This window comes from Hippichthys cyanospilos, chromosome 9 (genome assembly GCF_059441005.1).
Source record: "Hippichthys cyanospilos isolate Australia breed blue-spotted pipefish chromosome 9, RoL_Hcya_1.0, whole genome shotgun sequence".
In the NCBI taxonomy this organism is placed as follows: domain Eukaryota; kingdom Metazoa; phylum Chordata; class Actinopteri; order Syngnathiformes; family Syngnathidae; genus Hippichthys; species Hippichthys cyanospilos.
The window spans coordinates 18,693,320-18,711,596 of NC_142377.1; the positions used below are offsets into that span (position 1 = coordinate 18,693,320).

An 18,277-nucleotide genomic window follows, 5' to 3' on the forward strand; every position below is an offset into this window, starting at 1 on the left:
GCTTCCGATGGATGCTGGGTGCTAATTTTCAAACCTCGCCTTCTTCCTTCCCTGATGATCATACTAATCATAACCCCTCCCTACAAATTCGTTCCTGTCTGATGAAGTCTATTTAATCTCCGTCCCACGAGGGATCCCTTGTGCGGAACAAGGACAGTGTCTCTCGTTTCTGTATCCATGCTCAAGGTTACCGTGTGGGTAGAAAAAGTGGTAATAAAATCGGGAGCAGACAAGAATGGAGAGCGATGGATCCCACAGGACAGATTTGAAATGATACACAGCCGTTGTGCTCAGTGAGGGAGCCAAACCATAAGGTAGTCCGGCACAGGTGTGACTCATTAGAGGGCAGACAGTTGATGCACTACGGGGGGAAAATGCATTCTTTCTCTCAATGAGGGTTTTTTTTTTTTTTTTTTTTACATTGTGATTTACAAATGGGTACAATGAACCCTAATGATTAATGTTAGAATTAATTGCTGTAAGCCGCCGTGCTAATATTTTTATCTGTATTCTCAAGACTATGTTAAAAAGACGAAGCCACGAAAGGGGGAAAAAAAAACATGGTCCAATGCGCTTAGTAACAACAATTCTGCCTTCTTTGTGCAAAAATAAATGGATTGTTGATGGTGATGATTGGTGAATGATTTTAACTGAAACCAGTCAAAATAGGCCTTCTTATAGTCGAAGAAATGAAAGTTGAAGAAAAAATGCACTTTCTCATTTTGTATTAGTGATATCAGTAAAACGTTCTGTAGCTCTGACAAGCATTCGCATGATTCCTTCCCTGATTTTTCATCACCTTTTATATGATACGTCAATTAAATAAGGACATTCATTGTTTCCAAAGTGAGACAGTGAGGTACAGTATGTTTCTTCTAATTATTTAGCAAGACTTATGAACAACATATTGCAAACAGAAAAAAAAGTGCTTGCATTCAATTATTAGTAGCTACGTCTCATTTATAACTGACTGTCCTACGTCTATGGAAGACGGTTTCATTAGCATTTGTCTAAATTTCATCAGTGACATACACTACAAGGGAAACAAAGTATTGCTGAGGTTGAATCTACTAAAAACATCTTTAATTAGGGAATTAAAAAAAATGTATATCTTGCATTTCCTTGCTAAGAGCCGATCGGCGAAAAGGTGCAAAATTGGTCTGCATTCATTGGTTACGTGAAACACATCCCACAATGCTCAGCAAGAAATGAAACTGGACTTAGACAGGGAGCAACTACAAATACATGCAATAAATGAATAACAAAAGCAATTTGAATCGACCCAGTTTATTCCTTCAAATGGACATATTGTATTGCTACCAATACCTATACCGATGATAAGGACGGAGGAAAATTGCAATTCCGAAATTTTTAATTTTTTTTTTTTTTTTTTTTTTTAGTTTTCCCGTCATTTGTCAGTCCCTCAGCAAAACGGGCGTCCGTCGGCGACAGACAATCCATCAGTGCTGTCTAAGTGCCCACCTCTGAGAATTTCAGATTTCATTTTCAGCAAATAATTCGTGTCCCATATTTTATTTTAGAAAATCTATTTGCGCTAAAGCTGGTGGTGTGACTTATAAATTCATCACGACAGTGGATTTTGCTTTGGATACAGTCAGGGCGAAAGGAGTGAGTTACATCTCACACCTGTGCACTGGTATTTCATTACTAGCCAAAGGCTTTTTCTTCCCAATCATACATGCGTTTATCAAGTGTCTGATCATAATTTATTCAGTGTTGACAACCAGTTGTAGCAAGCTTTGACGTGTAGCAAACTGCGTGTGTGGGTGAGCTTGTATTTGTGTGTCTACCTGCACAGTCATGCCTTGCAGCAATACTGTACCTGTTTACTTACCGCCGCGCCACCTTCCAAAAGCTGCTAACGGCCTGCGAACGTCTCCGCTGGGACGTGCCGTGCATCTCAATCACTTTTCACATGTTTAAAATCTCATAGGCAAGCTTTGATGTGGTTCCCTGGAGTTGGCAATGGCTCGGTGTGGAATTTCTCTTCGTAGAAGGTGGCTTGTCAGTGGAAGTGACACATGCATAGTGGACATGGCTGAGAGCGTAGCTGTCCCAAGAGCTGCCTGTCTAACTTAAGCGGACATATGCCGATAAACTGACTCTTTTGTTCATATGGAGGAACACTGTCTTCCTTTAGGAGTGCTTTGAATTGATTTGCTGTACAGTACCGTATAACGTTGTATGTTCATGTTAATCTTGTATGCATGATACTAGTGACATCTGCGCTATTGCATTAAATGATTGTACCATAATTGTGTTAGAGGATTTAACCTTGTTATTAAGATCATCCGTCATGTAATCATTTCACTCATACGTCACCTCCAGAAAATGAACACGTGTTCGCTCGACGTCTCTAACTTTGAAGTAACTGGAGTAGAATTTGACCTTCATTTTAGTAAGAAAGGTAGAGATCAACTGATATGCTATTTTCAGGGTCGATACCGATCGGCGGTCGCCAAGGAGGCCGATAACAGATATTTAAAGCTGATATTTATTCCAGGGAATCAAGGAATATTTATCGTAATAAAAAATGCAATTATTATCATTATTATTGATGATCTTAATGTAGAACATCGATATCATGTTCCTTCACAAGAAATTGTCAAGATGGCTTCAGGACATATATATAAATCATATAATTTGCTGCTGCTCTCAGTCAACACAGAAAAAGCATAGTAAAAGAACTGTTAACATAATAGCAAAAATACCATTGTTATAATATTAGTAATAACTTGGTTAAACAAACAACACAGTAAAAAGCACAGTAAAATAACTGTAATAATAAAAGTATCTTTGTTATAACAGTAGTAATAATAACTTGGTTAAACAGACAATATTGTGAAGAACTGCTGTCAACAGACACACGTGTAACTTTTTTATACTTACTTATCTTCTACTTATCTAATCAGTTGCAATTTGAGTTCAATTTGTTGTAGTGTGTTTTACGTTTTTCCTCATTAGCTAAACTTAGCTCAGTTTACTTTTCCAAGCTTTCTTGTTTGACCTTTTTTCATGCTTCTTATTTTGATTTCGCTTATTTTAGTATCTCAGTTAATCTCAAAGCTGCCAGATTGAAGGAGCAGGACGCATGAAAAGATGAAGGAAGATAAAGGATACGTGACTATCAATTGGATGTATTAAAATGTGATACGTTTAGTTTCCAATGCAATCGCTTCTTCCTCTAGTATTCCATTGAAATTCACTTCATGTCCTACGGATTGTTCTGAGTGTGAAGCACCACTTGGGCGACAGCAATGTGACAAGCAGGTTGACAGGCGTAGTGATGCTTTTAGCTGCAAACGCACAGTTGCTCTCCGGCTATAACTGGCTTGTTTCTCCCGGTGTCAGCGCTTTTCCTGGGGTGGCCTCTCCCCTCTCTTTTAACTCCCCGGTTGGGTGTTTCCAGGACACTGCATCGTATCGCATGTTTTTAAGATGCAAAAACATGGCTGAAAATCCAGCTCCGCTTTGCTCATTTCATTCACTGCCATCTTCTGGATTACACGTCAAAAATTCACAGGACACAGACTCTCAACTTTAGCCAGAATCTTTCCTGATGCGTATGCATAGCTTGAAAGCATCCACTGACTTGTAAACATGTTCGTCAGCGAATGATGGCGGAATCGGGCCCCACAAAATTGATGCGTAGGCAGGCATTCCTGACACCAAACTATTTCTATGCAAAAGGTTTAAACACCACATTTCCATACTATTTCACCTTTTATTCATTAAAAAAAATACCGACACATTGATACAATTTTAATCACCATGGAGTTGTCCATTTCGCTTACAGTTCTTGTCATGACTATTTCATGCTACTTTGAATAAGAATGGCTGTCCTGCCTATTGTGTTCAAAGTGTATCTGATCTTTGGGCTGAAACCAGAGACTGACATCCAGATGGGAAATACAAGATGGTCACGCACCCTTTCTCTCGCTTTGTCAAGAGCACTCTCACTTTTCATTCCTTCCGAGGATTGTTGATCTGCGTTCTGTGTACTCTTTCATTATTTATTGTTAGACAATGCAATGCGAAAACTTAGTTTTTATACCCACAATACTACATACAGCAGCAGTAATTCTCACATGATTTTGTGTTTGTGATTCATTATACTCAGATGTACCTATTTAGAACTTTAAAAAAAAAATGGTGGCTTTGTGAGGCTCCTTACAATGCCGCCAAAGCCATGTCTAAATTGGAAAGTAGTACAGTAACTGATGTCAAGGAAATGTGGTTGTGGTGATACATAAGTGAGAGGCAAGTTTAAAACCACTGAAAAAGAACACTATTAAACGGTATTCTCTACACTTTGGCCTTAAACAAAAAGCCGTAGCTAAAGGCGTCTTCACTTCAGTCACTCAATCATATAAGTAGACACGCTTAAGATAAAATAAACTAATCACTCAGTACAATGCCTTGTGTGTGTTCCCTTAGCACTAGACTACAATAAGCAATCATATCCACTAGGATGCATGCACACAATAAAACCCTAACCCACAATATATTTATTATACCCACAATATTTTTTTCAGAAACGGTAACTTCGTGTCATACATATTATCTGTTACACACACAAATAAAAAGCAAGGGTTAGTTGAGCTAAATTTACTAGATATTGCTTTAAAAAAAAAAAAAATTCTATTTAACTTGGATTTCTTGGTTTGGAGCCAAACAGAATGAGTGTTACTTTAGTTAGTTATGTTTTTATTTAACAGGGACACTGTACATTAATGAGTTGAGTTCATGAAACCATGACGCTGAATCGCAGCGCAAACATAGACTTTCCAGCCATGTGCAGCTGTTCCTATCCTGACACTTTTACTCTTAGTTTTATCTACTGCATACTAATGCTCTAGCACTCTGCTTGCCGTTCTTGGCTGCATGTATATATTCTTGCAGCCTATTTAGAATGTGCTTACATTTTCAAATCTCAAGTATATGGCAGTTTAAACACTCCTAAGAAATTTGGAAGATTTAACTGAGTAAGGTGATAAACCATTGATTGATGACTAACTTTAGTACAGACTGCTCACCTCTGGATTTTTCATAATAATTTTTAAGGTATAGTTTGTGGTAGATTTGTAAATGCTTGTAGTGTTGAATATATTTGCCGTTTGTCTTATATGCAAATGAACACTTCAGTTGACTAGCATGAGAAGTGGTCATCATCAAAACCTCACAGATCTTACCTGCAAAATACAGTTTTCCACTTAATATTGTGCTGATGCAATATTTCACATGATGTTAAGAAAAAAAAAACATTTGTTTCAAGACAAATCGCCATCAAAAACATCGCCATTTGGTCCATGCATTGGACAGCTTGGTTGTTATCTGTTCAAAGTGAGATACTACATACAGTGCAGCTCCATCACAACAAGACAAATCCAGTGTACTTACAATTTAAGTTAAATTCACCGAATTGAAATGATAGCCACGTTTATGTCTTCATAGTGTTTTACAAAACCCCACCGAAACCTTCTGTATGGCCTTCAAAGGAGTTTTTGTTTTATCGTTGTTGTGTTCCTTGCATAAGCATATACAATCATTTTTTCCCACCTTTCAAAAAGGAACAAAAAAAACTGCAAGAATCATTGTCATGGCAACAAAAGAGCATGTGTGCACATGTACTTTGGGTCAGAAGATGCCTAATTTTATCCAAGATGACTTCTTCATTTGTTCTCACACACTTGATTTCGCCTTTACAAAATTGCCCCTAACCTCGACGCCCAGATACGTTGTGTGTGTCAGTTTGTGAGTGTGAAATAGAGAGCTGTTAGCTGTGTTCTCTCACTCCACTCCGTTATCACTCGCATGAGTCAGACTCATAGAGCACAGTGCCTGACAGCTAAACTCACCCACTTGTACAGCTGCCCCCACACGCAAATACACACACACGCACACACATGTTTGTATGGCTATACTTGTGAGGACATCCATGGACATAATGCATTTCCTCGCCCCTAAACCTAATCGTAACCCTCAGAAATGATTGCTTAACCTAACCTCAACCCTAGTGCCATTCACACCGAGATTCTAAAAGCAAGTCTTGACTCTCAAATAAAGCTCTGAACAAGTAAAGACCGGCCTAAATATCCTCACTTCTCCAAAATGTCCTCTCTATGTCTGTAGAGCACTCAAAATGGTTCTCACGAGAATAAGACATTCACTGTGTGGTATAGTACTCTACATGTGGTATAAGATCTCTTTGAACACAAACACACATATTTTTACAGCTATACTTGTGAGGACATACAATGGAGAGAATAGCCAGTCCACTGAGGCCTTCTTGTCCCGATGTGGGAGTTTGAGAGCTGCCTAGAAAGTGAGGGACACAATAATGTGGACAGAATAGTCCCTCCAACGGGTCCACTTATGGGCAGAACTGAATCTGCATTCATCCCCTGAGGATGCGCAGGTGGCAGGGATGGTGATTTTTGACTGCCGATAGAAGTGCAGTGCGGTAGGAGACCCAATGTTGGCTCTGTGATTGAACTAGCGAGCAAGTTGCTGTTCAACTAGGTGGGAGTGGCGAGAGTAGGACGCTGCGTATGGCCTGGCTTGGACTAAAAACCATGTCTGGCTTTAGGTTCATTTTTCATTCTGTGTTTTGTTTTGTTTTTGTTTCTGCACCTGGTGGGTTTTTTTTTTTGTCTTTGTGAAGCATGACGACTCAACGATGGCACCTACATCGTTTTTCACATTTTTTTCAACTCGGCGTTTTTCAGTTCTATTAACATTTACATATATTGGCTTGACGTGTGGCTCCGAACCAGAATGTACCCGCTAGCAAACAAATCAACAAAAACACAGACAACCCATCTGTTCTTCACTCTGTTTTGTTAAAGAAATTAATTTGGCTCTTATTGTGATTTTGCATTGATTGAGAGTTATCTATTTGCATTTTTATTCTCGGTGAACCACAGGCTGCCAGTTAGCAAACAGATAATAAGTCTAGCTGGTCGAGCTACTGTGTTTTTTTTTTTTTTAACCCCAAAAAAACACTTTTTATTACAAAAAGAAAAAAAAAACAAATGCTATTTTCAAAATTAGAAAACAGTTACAGTCCTGAGGTGCACGCGCCATAGCGTGAGTATTATCTGTTTGTTTGTTTTCACATTCCTTTGCCTGCACTTTGAGATTTGACAGCGTTGTGTGCACAGTTCAAGCTTGCATGTGAAGTGCTGCGACTCAAGTCATGAAACATCAACTTGAACTGGCCTCACGCTAAGCACAACGAAGCCACCATCCATCCATCCTACCCATCCTTTCAATCTGTGCAAGTGCGTACATTGGGAGATTCCCTTATCCTTTGTGCATATTCATGCAGGTGGACCTGCTGTGCTGATGGGTGTGGTCCACTTCCTTCCTTGTGTCATCCTTTTCCTTTATTTATGTTGCATGCTGAGAGTGGATGTTGTGGCACCTCCCATGGATGCCTTCTTTTTTGAGAGGGGCTGATATACACATCCTGCTGTTAAGTCAAAGTATGATTAATGATACACTATAATAATAGATAGACATTTAAAATACTGGAGAAAAGATGCACTCAAACAATTAGGAAGATATTGCAAGTACTGTAGGTACTTCGCAGAGAAAACAAAGCGCCAAGAATTTGATTAAAAAGACACAGAAGACACAGACACAGACTTAGAAACTAGCTTAACATGACCGCTTGAGAATCTGACTTGTTCTGACAATGTTGTACAATGTGTAAATGGGTATGATAGAAAATTAGCCATTTTCTGAGGATGTTTTGCACAAAACAACTAAAAAAGGTTGGGTCAAATTGACCCAAATATTGGATCGTTCCTTTTTTAACCTTTTTTTTTTTTAAACCCAACTACTTTTAGAGAGAATATATGACATCATAGAGTAATCTAAACAACCGTAGCAATTCCATAAAAACAAATATATTAAGGAACAAACCAGTTCCTACAGTTAATACAAAACCCTATATGACAAAAGTGATAAATACATACTGTAAATGTGACAAATACACAACCATTAGAAACCGCATCGCAACTGATATCACCACACAGTTGATCGAGGTCATCCAGTGCCCGAAAGGTCAGCAATTTAATTCATTATCACAGTACGGTATGCTTGCATAATGTAGAATATTATAGAAAAAACTGTTTTTTCTTTTTTGTTTTTGTCGATTTAAAAGTCTGCGATACAGTGAAACCGCCAGAAAAATGAGCTGTGACGCACTGATAGAACAACTCCACGTCAAAATTTTGCTCCCTCATACCCCTTGGTAAAGTAGCATACTTGCCATTATGATGTAGGTCATTATCAAGGACACAGTGACACATTTCTCCATCTCGTAACGGCAGCGTGATAATTAGCCACCTTTTAGCTGCTGGCTCGCTGATGGCTTTTTATTCACAATAGAGGCAGCCTACGCTCTCTGTCGCTGTGCGCTCGCTCGCATGTTCTCCCTCTGAGTCACACTTGAAGCCTCTCTGCCATTTCTGCTTTTTATTCCCAGCCCGCTTTTCAAAGAGCCACTGAGAATGCGCCACGGACATATTGATTCACTCCACTTTTCTCCCATCAATGCGTTGATCATCATCACGGGCGCCTGTTGCCATGACGACTCACACGCGACGAAGGGGGAAAAGTTGCAAAATCAAATTCTCAGCCAATACATATCATGAGAATTAACTTGAATATAAACTGTAATCCCTTTGCTGCTCTCCAAGGGCATTTAAAGGTCGCTCCGTATTTTTATTCCCCGATCGTCTTTTCTTGGTTTCCGCATGCCTGCTCCTGGACACGCCGACAAAGACGGACCACGCACACGTTTAATTCACACCTTCTTCAAGGTTCCGACTTGCGGGTATTTCCACACGAGTGGGACGCATAGTGTTTCCATAGAGATCTATTTTTAGACCCTGTTAAAATATGCCATCATGTTGCTCCTGACTGAGAGAAAAAAAAAATCTCATGCAGGGAGAGAGAAAGAGGGAACGTGGCAAGTTTTTTTTCCTTTGCTTTTCATGTCCCTGTCTGGTGTATTTGGAAACAGGATGTTGGGTAGGCGCCGTTTGTCACAGCAGATTTGAATCGAGCCGGCAACATTTGACAGATCAGCGAATTAGCAGCCGTCAACTGTTAGAGGGAGAACAGACAGCCTCTACACTCTACCCGCCTTTAAAAAGCTCAAAAAATGTTTCACTTTTGCCTCTGACAGTCAAAAAAAAAACAACTTTATTCACATAAAATTAATATATGTCATTGGGAATGAATGCCGGAAACATGCAGGACACCGACCCTCAAGGCTTGGAGTTCGACACCAACGCTTGGTCAAAATACACACACCCGCACACACGACAGCACTTAATCACACTGTTTGGGTGGGATGGTTTTGCCTCATGTGAACGCCCTTTGGTACTATGATGACCTTGGGCTCAGTGAGGCCAGCTTTGCAACTTGAGTGACATTGTTTGACTCATTCAATTGCAAATTTTAAAGAGTCAAGACATCCAATCCCATTTGGCTAAAGGAGGGTCTAAAATAACTGATACTTGTTTTAAGTGAAATTAAGGACTAAAGTACCTCATTTCCTTAGTCCTATTTTTTATTTTGATCCACATATACCAACCCCCCAAATGAAAAACGGGTATTAGGTATTATAAGTGACTAAATGGAACATTTATCTTAATGTAAGTAAAATATCAAAATAATGTCAACCCATCATTCTTCTTGATATTTCAGCGATTATAGATTGGTAGGAAGCTCGCATTATTTAGACGTTTGCGGTTATTAACATTTATTGCTTTGAGAAATCTGTTTTTGAATGAGTCTGACTGTGTTTGAATGCACCACAATTATGGCATGCACAGTGGCTAACACAAGAGACGTGTGCCGTGTCAGGACAGCATAAATGATTACCAATTTCTAAGTATCCTTAATTAGTGATTCAATATGATTTCTTTTTTTTTAAGACTTTTGATGTTGATAACTTTGTGATTTGATTGTAATAAACAGTGATGCCACGTTGCTAACAAAATTGTGAAGGCTAACTTCAAAATAAAAGCTTACTTTGGATATTGCCATACAGTATATTATTTAGTGTGTTTATTTTGAAGTTGGTCTCCATAACACGGCATTGGCATGTGACGTGATTTGGTCTTCCTTAATCTTTTGTTTGTTTGTTTTTTTTTGGCTCACTCGTGGTCTCAGAAAATGAAAGGAATCTCGACAGTGCTATTTACTCGACCCACTGAAATGCTTCATAGTAGTTGCTTACCAAGCCACGCCCTCCTACTTCAGACAAATGCCTTATACTTTATGCTCACAAAATCTGTTTGAATCTGAAAGACTTGAATGCATTATTTTTGCCGTTTTCCGGCAAAATTATGGTGGCTAAAGATTTGATGAATCTCTAAAAATAAGACTTTGTATCATTAGAGTGCTGAAATCTCTGACCCTTTGCTTTTTGTTCATGAACCGTAAGACACGAATTACTTGTCTCATCAAAACTTGGCCTAATTTCTGCCCATCGATGTTTAGTAAGTTTTTGTTAGTCTTGCAACACAAGCTAATTTTACCTTCACGTCGATACATATTTATTACAATAAACAATTGCGTCTCCATCAGCACAATCTTGTATGTTGCACCGAGCCATGAAGTCCCATTCCTCCGCAGCGCAAACATTAACATGCGTGTGACGCATTCTATTTTTTGATGGCACATCACCGCTAGCCATGCTAATGATGGCTAACAGCAGTTGGTGCAGTTTTTCCGTTTTGAACCAGCTCCCTCGTCTGCGTGGAAATGTGGGCCACGCGGAGATTTGCATATTTATTGATTTTACATCTTTCCGCCGTGGAAGAATAAACCCTTTGATGCAGTGGGGAAATGTGTTTATTGACGCCACGGCTGAAAGGACATCAAAAGGTCATTAATTGTTTCACACACACACACGCACACACACACACAGACAATGCACGTGCTGACGGTCACGACTCAGCGAGATGCACAAATTCATCCACGTGCACGCACGTGTGTGATGCCAGACGGGTTGGTGCCGCTAGTGTGAGCTCGCAGATAGAGCATGCAGGTCCTCCTCTCCCAGAGACAATTAAAAGGGAATGGATAATGAAGCTATTTATAGACAGATCTATTTGTAACAAGGGCATTCTCCTACGTAGGAGCCTGGAATGCTTCGGTTTCCTTATGGCCTCTTTCCTCGCTCCCGCCCACCTCCGTACATCTGTATGCATTTGATGCTTCGTCCGGCCCCTCTTGTCATTTATCGGTTATTTTGTGCAAACGCGGTGCGCGCGTGGCGCGTTATCAGGTATCGTCCAGGGGCACTCCTGGGAGACCCGGGTGACGCACAACTGCGTGACATAACAGTGGGCTAATGTCTGCTCTTGTGTGAGGGTGCACAATGCTGCTGTGCAAACAAACTATGGGGCTGCAATGTAGCATCTTTGGAGCGTGCCCTCTTCTTTTGCACATTTCATTTGCATCAACTTTGGGTAGACTATTAGATAGTTGATGTGATATGCTTTGGGTCATTAACGGTTGCTATCTATTGATTGATTCACATGATGCGGTATGTGTTGGATCATGATTAAATTAATAAGAAGTAGTTCCTTTTTGTAAGTAGATGGTGGTTTGTCCTTGATTCTGACTGTCTCCTTTGCATAGATTAATTCATAAATCGCACTCAGTGTGGTGTGCTTTACACGCTGAGCTGTTCTTTTCTGTAGAAAGATTGATAAATGGCCAACATAATGCTGTGGTATGCTTCAGATTCTGAGGATTTCCTTTCAATAGATAAATTTTGTTGAAAGTAGGCGTTACACAAGCAACGTTTTTTGTGACCAACCACAAACAAAATAAATAAATAAATAAAGATTTTAATATAAAAAAAAAATTGGTCGTCCCTTGGCAGGATGATGTAACATTTTCAATATACCGTACTTCTATTCCTCTCAGTAACAACAAACGTATTCTCAAGAATTTTTGCTCATGTCTAGTAATTCATAATTCATTTTCCTAGATATAGCTCTTAATGTGCTTTGCTTTGGATGTTGTGGTATTACTTTGCATATACATAGCAAATGACATAAGATATGGTTTATTTTAGAATCTGTCACTTCTTATAGATCACTAGGTAAATAGATATCACATAAGGTAGTCTGCTTTCAATCATCAGTTCATGCTTTCCATAGATAGTGATAAAAAGGTAGAAAATAATAAGTTACAGTACGGTGCATTAACTGAAATAAATGCAAGGGATTTTCCATGAATTGTTTGGGCATAATACGGCAATAATATATTTTGGAAAGCGAGCTTCCCTTTTAAATACGTGGATTAATGGATAAATAACGGGTAGCTCGGTGACGCAGTGGTTAGCACGTCCGCCTTACATTTCAGGGACACGGGTTCGAATTCACCTCGCTCTGTCCCTCCTGGGCAGAGTTTGCATGTTCTACCTGAGTCCGTGTGGGTTCGCTCCGGACAGTCTGGCTTCCTTCCACACTCCAAAAATATGCACGGCAGGTGTATTGGAAATACTAAATTGTCCTTGGGGGTGCGTGAATGGTTGTTCGTCTCTGTGTTCCCTGCAATTGGCAGCTGGGTTAGGCACCAGCAAGCCTGCGACTCTTGTGAAGATAAACGGCTCTTGAAAATGGAAGAATGGCTAAATAACACATGGTGCGGTATGCTTTGGATGATGAGTGGTTCCTTTTCAAGTTTCCTTTTCCGATGTAAGGCGTTCCGATCATGAATTTGGCACAGCAATCATTCTGACTTGTCACTGACAATTCTGGTGGCTTTTCTCCTCTGTCAGGACTCACAGGTGCCCAAGGTGACTTGGACAAGAGGAAAGAAGAATTTGGGAAAAACCTGATACCTCCAAAGAAGCCAAAAACTTTCCTACAGCTGGTATGGGAGGCCCTGCAGGACGTCACCCTCATCATCCTGGAGGTTGCCGCCCTCATCTCACTGGGTCTCTCCTTCTACCACCCGCCCGGAGAGACCAGCGGGGAGTGTGAGTATGCTTGCCTTAAAAATGTTTTAATGTGATATAAATAGGTAAAATTTAGGTATATGTAAATAGTTAGCATTTAGGTGAATTGCGTCACCATAAACCACATTCAATCTTACTTTACATTAAACGTCGCGATGAAGGCTTTCCCGGTCCAGCAGTTATTTTGTCATATTTTTGTATAGCGTAATATTGGTCAAGTAATCATCGGTCACTAATCTTTATTGATTACTCAGTACTGACTCGAATTTGGTAGAGCAATATGACACACATTCACACTGAAATGTTTGCTTCTTTAATTGCATGGTCAGGTTTCACACTGGAGGGGGGTGGAGGGTGTTGTATGTGTGTCACATGATTCACCGCGCATACTTGCATGTGCACGGCCATGTTAGCGGGAGGTTAATGAGGTATGGCGCCAAGAAATAACCTTGAGCAGCCAGTGTCCATACATTAGTCCCGCGAGCCGTGAAACAGGAAATGAAGACCCATAACGAGGCGCTGAGTCAGCACCATAAGTCACCACCGCCCGTAGCGTTATGAGAGTAATGGCGCTCAACTCGCCTCGCCAAAAGGGACCACTCATCATTTTGAAATCTGTAAAAAGTTTGAAGAATGGCCAAAGGGGACAGAAATGCTGCTATTTAGATATTGTGTGTGGCATACGGATGGTTGTTTTATTCAGATGAATTCATCGATTATGCTTCAGGTGAAACATTTTTTGAATCTTCATTTCTGTAGTTACCTCCTTCAACCTGAAAAGTGAAGAGTGCACACTCGGCAAACGAGACTATCATTAAACTCGTAACTTGGACATTTAAAAAAAAAACAACTCTGCTTTAACTTGTCGATGCATGCTCTGTGGAGTTTGAAATGCGGAGGAAAATGATTGAATGCATCATTAGCTTATGATTATGCGATTTCACTGCAGCTATTGATTTTTAAACAGGCTTTGTTGTTGATTTTTTTTTCATTTAATACAGTACCAGTCAAAACTATGGAAATGACTTCAAATTCAATATTTTTCTTCAATAATTTCTTCATGGTAAATTATTACAAAAACAATGCAGACTATGCAGCAAAACATAAGGAATTATTTAATGAACTCGTTTGGCTTCCAACAGGAGCCAAAGGTTGTAAAAAACAAATCAAAGTATTTTGGGCTTACTTTCATTAAATTTAGTCTCGATTAGGACCACTTAGTAGAGCATAGACCTCTGCCAAGGCAACAATAATAAATTGGACACTTTTAATCGTAGTTTTGTCTATTTGAGGTGTTGTGTTTATTTAAGTGGATGATCAATTGAAGCGAGAGGTCCACCCAACATTAAATTACACAATTTCCTTATAAACCTGTCTGAAACGGACAGCTTGTGGCTCGGTGACGGGCGGCGTGGAGGACGAGGGCGAAGCAGAGGCGGGCTGGATCGAGGGCGCCGCCATCCTCCTGTCGGTGGTGTGCGTGGTGCTGGTGACCGCCTTCAACGACTGGTCCAAGGAGAAGCAGTTTCGCGGGCTGCAGAGCCGCATCGAGCAGGAGCAAAAGTTCCAGGTGGTCCGGGGAAGCCAAGTCATCCAGCTGCCCGTATCGGACATACTGGTGGGCGACATAGCACAAATTAAATATGGTAAGTAGCTAATACCATGATTTTTTTTTTTTAATATAATCTTACACCTCAGTGCTTACTGCAAATCACCCTGCAAATATATTCAAGAAAAATATGTTGCTTTGTAGTATGAGTTCCACATAAAAATATGGAAAACCTGAAGTGACTTTTTGGATGCAGTTCACCATATGTTTCAGGGACACCTAAGGCCCTTTCACAATGCACTTCCATCAATCAACCCATTTGTTTCATAAACGCTGCTGTGGAGGCTGGTGACACACCAGCTAGCGCCCGAAATTAAAAATGTTCAATTGAAGTGATATCATCTCAGTACAATCAGTAGGAGAGATGTTTTTTATGAGTTTTGAGTCTTCCCCAAATTGCTCCTAGTTGTTCCTGATTAATTTATGACTTAATCAAGAATAGAATAGAATAGATTATCCTTTAGTAATCTCTTAATGGGGGAGTTCTCATTTTACTGCTTCCCTGCAGCAAAATGGACAATATCAGCACACGAGCCCAACTTCCTTGCATTTCTCACATTAGCATTGCTTGTAAAAATTAGTAAGGGCCCAGGTAAGGAATTGACCTGGATGTCACTACTTTACACATTACCTAAAGTCACGGTTTGTGAAACAACTGTTTTAATGCAAGTGTCAGCCTTATGCCCAAGTCCTGTCTCTTTGTTCTCAGGTGATTTGCTCCCCGCCGATGGAGTGTTGATCCAAGGCAACGACCTGAAGATCGACGAGTCGTCACTGACTGGAGAGTCTGATCATGTGAAGAAGTCAGCGGACAAAGACCCCATGTTGCTCTCTGGTATGCCCAAAACTCACAAGTGCAGTGCTTAGAATAACAGAAATACAGGAAATCCTACTTGAAGAGCACCACTTTATTTGGGGTTAATGTACTTACTGTACTTTTTTTCAGATGTGTGTCCAGAGTCCAATTTAACGTGAATTTCTCTTTCCACTGTTTATGCATTCTGCTTTGTGGAGGATAGCTTTTATTATTTACCTTTTACACAAAATATTTCTCCAGATTTTCTATTCTATCTAAATACATTTAATTCACTAAATTGGTATCAGATAAAAGGTTGTTCATCATCATCCCAAGGCTGACACGCCTCCTCTTTGCTTGTGCTAAACCTATCTTAAGGGTTTTCTGCGTCAGATAAATCACATTCTGTTGCTGTAGGAGTCGCACAATCTCTCTGAATAAATAATAAAAAAGGAAGAATACATTCGGTTGCATTTTTTTTCCTCCTTGGATAATTAGCTGTGTGCCGTTTTACTGCCTTCATTCATTAGCTTCAAATTCACCCACACTCTCCTAAAGGTTAATCAGGCTTAGATTAGAGAGCATACGTGTGTGTGCGTGACAATGTTTGAGAAGTTTCCATTTTTGTCAACTACCGTATATTCCGCACTATAAGACACACCGATTATAAGGCGCACCTTCAATGAATAGCCTATTTTAAAACTCTTTTCACATTTAAGGCGCACCACATTATAAGGTGCATAGAATAGAAGCTATAGTAGTAGCTGGGGTTGCGTTATGCATCCACCAGATGGAGCTGCGCTAAAGGGAATGTCAACAAAACAATCAGATAAGTCAGTCAAACTTTATTAATAGACAACAATTAATAAAGATGATTTGTGTAAAGTACCAAGTACTATGGGAAAAATACATTTTGATTCTTTCATTAAAAGACTATAGAGATTATTGCTAAGATACAGCAAGAGTTTAAAAGAATGTAATTATGATTCAATTAAATGCTAAACTTTTTTTTTTTTTAATAAAACTGCAACCAAAATCCTTAATAAATATATTGTTTTGTTAATCCAAAAACAATTTCTGGATTTATTTGATAAAATTGTGCTTTTTTTGTAAAAAAAAAAAAATTGCAGTTCCATATAAATTATTTCAAAGTTGGAGCATATATATCATAGCAAAATTTCAAACAGGGTGTTATAAACATTTTAACTGTAAAGAATACATTTATACCTGAAATGGACAGGTATAAATTAAAGAATTTACATGGCAATTAACTTTTTTTTTTGTCCTCCAAAATTGAAAACTCAAGGTTTATGCGCTGTATATGGCGCACCACATTATAAGAAGCAATGTCACCTTTGGAGAAAACTGAAGGCTTTCAGGTGTGCCTTATAGCGCAGAAAATATTGTATATTTCGACTGTGGCAATATAATCGAAACAATAAGGCTCCATATTGTTATTGATGAATATTTGTATAGGGAGTTAAATAGCATAAGTATTACCATTAGACGAGCGAATTTTGGTTGTTTTATTTTGCTAAATTTATATTATCACCACAGAATGATACCAGTTTAAAAAAAAAAAACGGTGATGACAATGGATATGTTTTTCTTCTTTCATTTGTGGGTTAACAAATATGTTTCCAACTGGAGGATGAAAAAAAAAACATAGCGTAGATTATTTTTAAAACATGGTATATAGAAGCATATATTCCATCCTTGCAGGGACTCACGTGATGGAGGGCTCAGGGCGCATGGTGGTGACCGCGGTGGGCGTCAACTCCCAGACTGGAATCATCTTCACCCTGCTTGGAGCCGGCGTTGAGGAAGAAGAGAAGAAAGAAAAGAAAGGCAAGCTATTATATTTTGAATTATTTGTCAAGAATTGATAAACATGACTCATGTTTTTTCTATTGGATTATTTTCCCACGCAAGAACCGTTTTTGTGTCCGCGAGCCTTTAAATCATATGCTGGATTACATTGCTAACGGCCATGATTGAAATACTGTTTGTTGTGTGATTTGGTGGTTGGTGGTGAGGTGTTGAGGTGCATCGGCCCTCAGGAGATTTCTTGTCCTTTACTTTGTCTCATTGTTGCACATTTGCCTTGAAGGAGGCGCAGTGGAAGATGGACACCAGAACACAGGTAGCGTATCCTCTTTGTCTCAACCCTGCGGCTGCTATTCTCAGTTCCTTTCACTTTTAATCCCTACCGTAATAATCAGCCGCAAGTCACTTCCTCCTCAAAACTAGTCCTTCTTTAAATACAGAAACCTTTTTTTTTTAATCTGTACTCCGCACAATTTGATTAAATTCACTCAAATGATAGAGCTAGCATCTATAGTTACCGGGAGTAAATCACTTCACCGGTTAGTTACTTAGTCAGTGATTAGTCACTCAGTCGGTTATTGAAATCGACACTTTTCCGCTAGGATGGTCAGTTTTCGCAGCGAGTTATTTTGACTGTCAGCCACTTAGCTAATCATCTTAGCTAATTATGTCAGTTAGTTTATTTGTTGATCAGTAAGTTAGTAAATGGGTCAGTTTTAGGGTAGCTGGTTAGTCAATGTAATACAATTTACTTATTTTAGTCAGGCAATCAACACACTAGTTAGTTTGTCAGTCAGTTAGTGGGTTTATTTGTGTGTGTTAGTCAGTCACTTGCATTCCAATTTTGGCACATTTGGTCAGTCAGTAAATTAGTTAGCCATTCCGTTCATCAGCCAATTAGTTACTCTGTCACAGTCAGTTGGTCAGACGGCAGGTCGTTATCCAGCTGTTTGGCAGTTGCATCACTTACTTAGACCGGTCGTTATTCAATCAGTTAGTTAGTGAGTACTTGCACATTGTAAATGTC

The 18,277-nt window shown here is 39.5% G+C and overlaps 1 protein-coding gene across 7 annotated transcripts in view; it reads left to right on the forward strand.

The window, feature by feature from the left end:
* Positions 1 to 18,277, forward strand: part of atp2b2 (ATPase plasma membrane Ca2+ transporting 2) — a 75,312-nt gene that overhangs the window by 17,422 nt on the left and 39,613 nt on the right. For 6 of the 7 annotated variants that reach the window (XM_088422591.1, XM_088422597.1, XM_088422590.1 and 3 more), the window contains exons 3-7: positions 12,839 to 13,039; positions 14,407 to 14,664; positions 15,337 to 15,462; positions 17,146 to 17,271; positions 17,534 to 17,566. In XM_088422591.1, coding sequence (XP_088278717.1) covers positions 12,839 to 13,039; positions 14,407 to 14,664; positions 15,337 to 15,462; positions 17,146 to 17,271; positions 17,534 to 17,566 — 744 coding nt within the window. The remainder of the gene's footprint in view (positions 1 to 12,838; positions 13,040 to 14,406; positions 14,665 to 15,336; positions 15,463 to 17,145; positions 17,272 to 17,533; positions 17,567 to 18,277) is intronic. The other variant, XM_088422596.1, reaches the window with a different exon arrangement.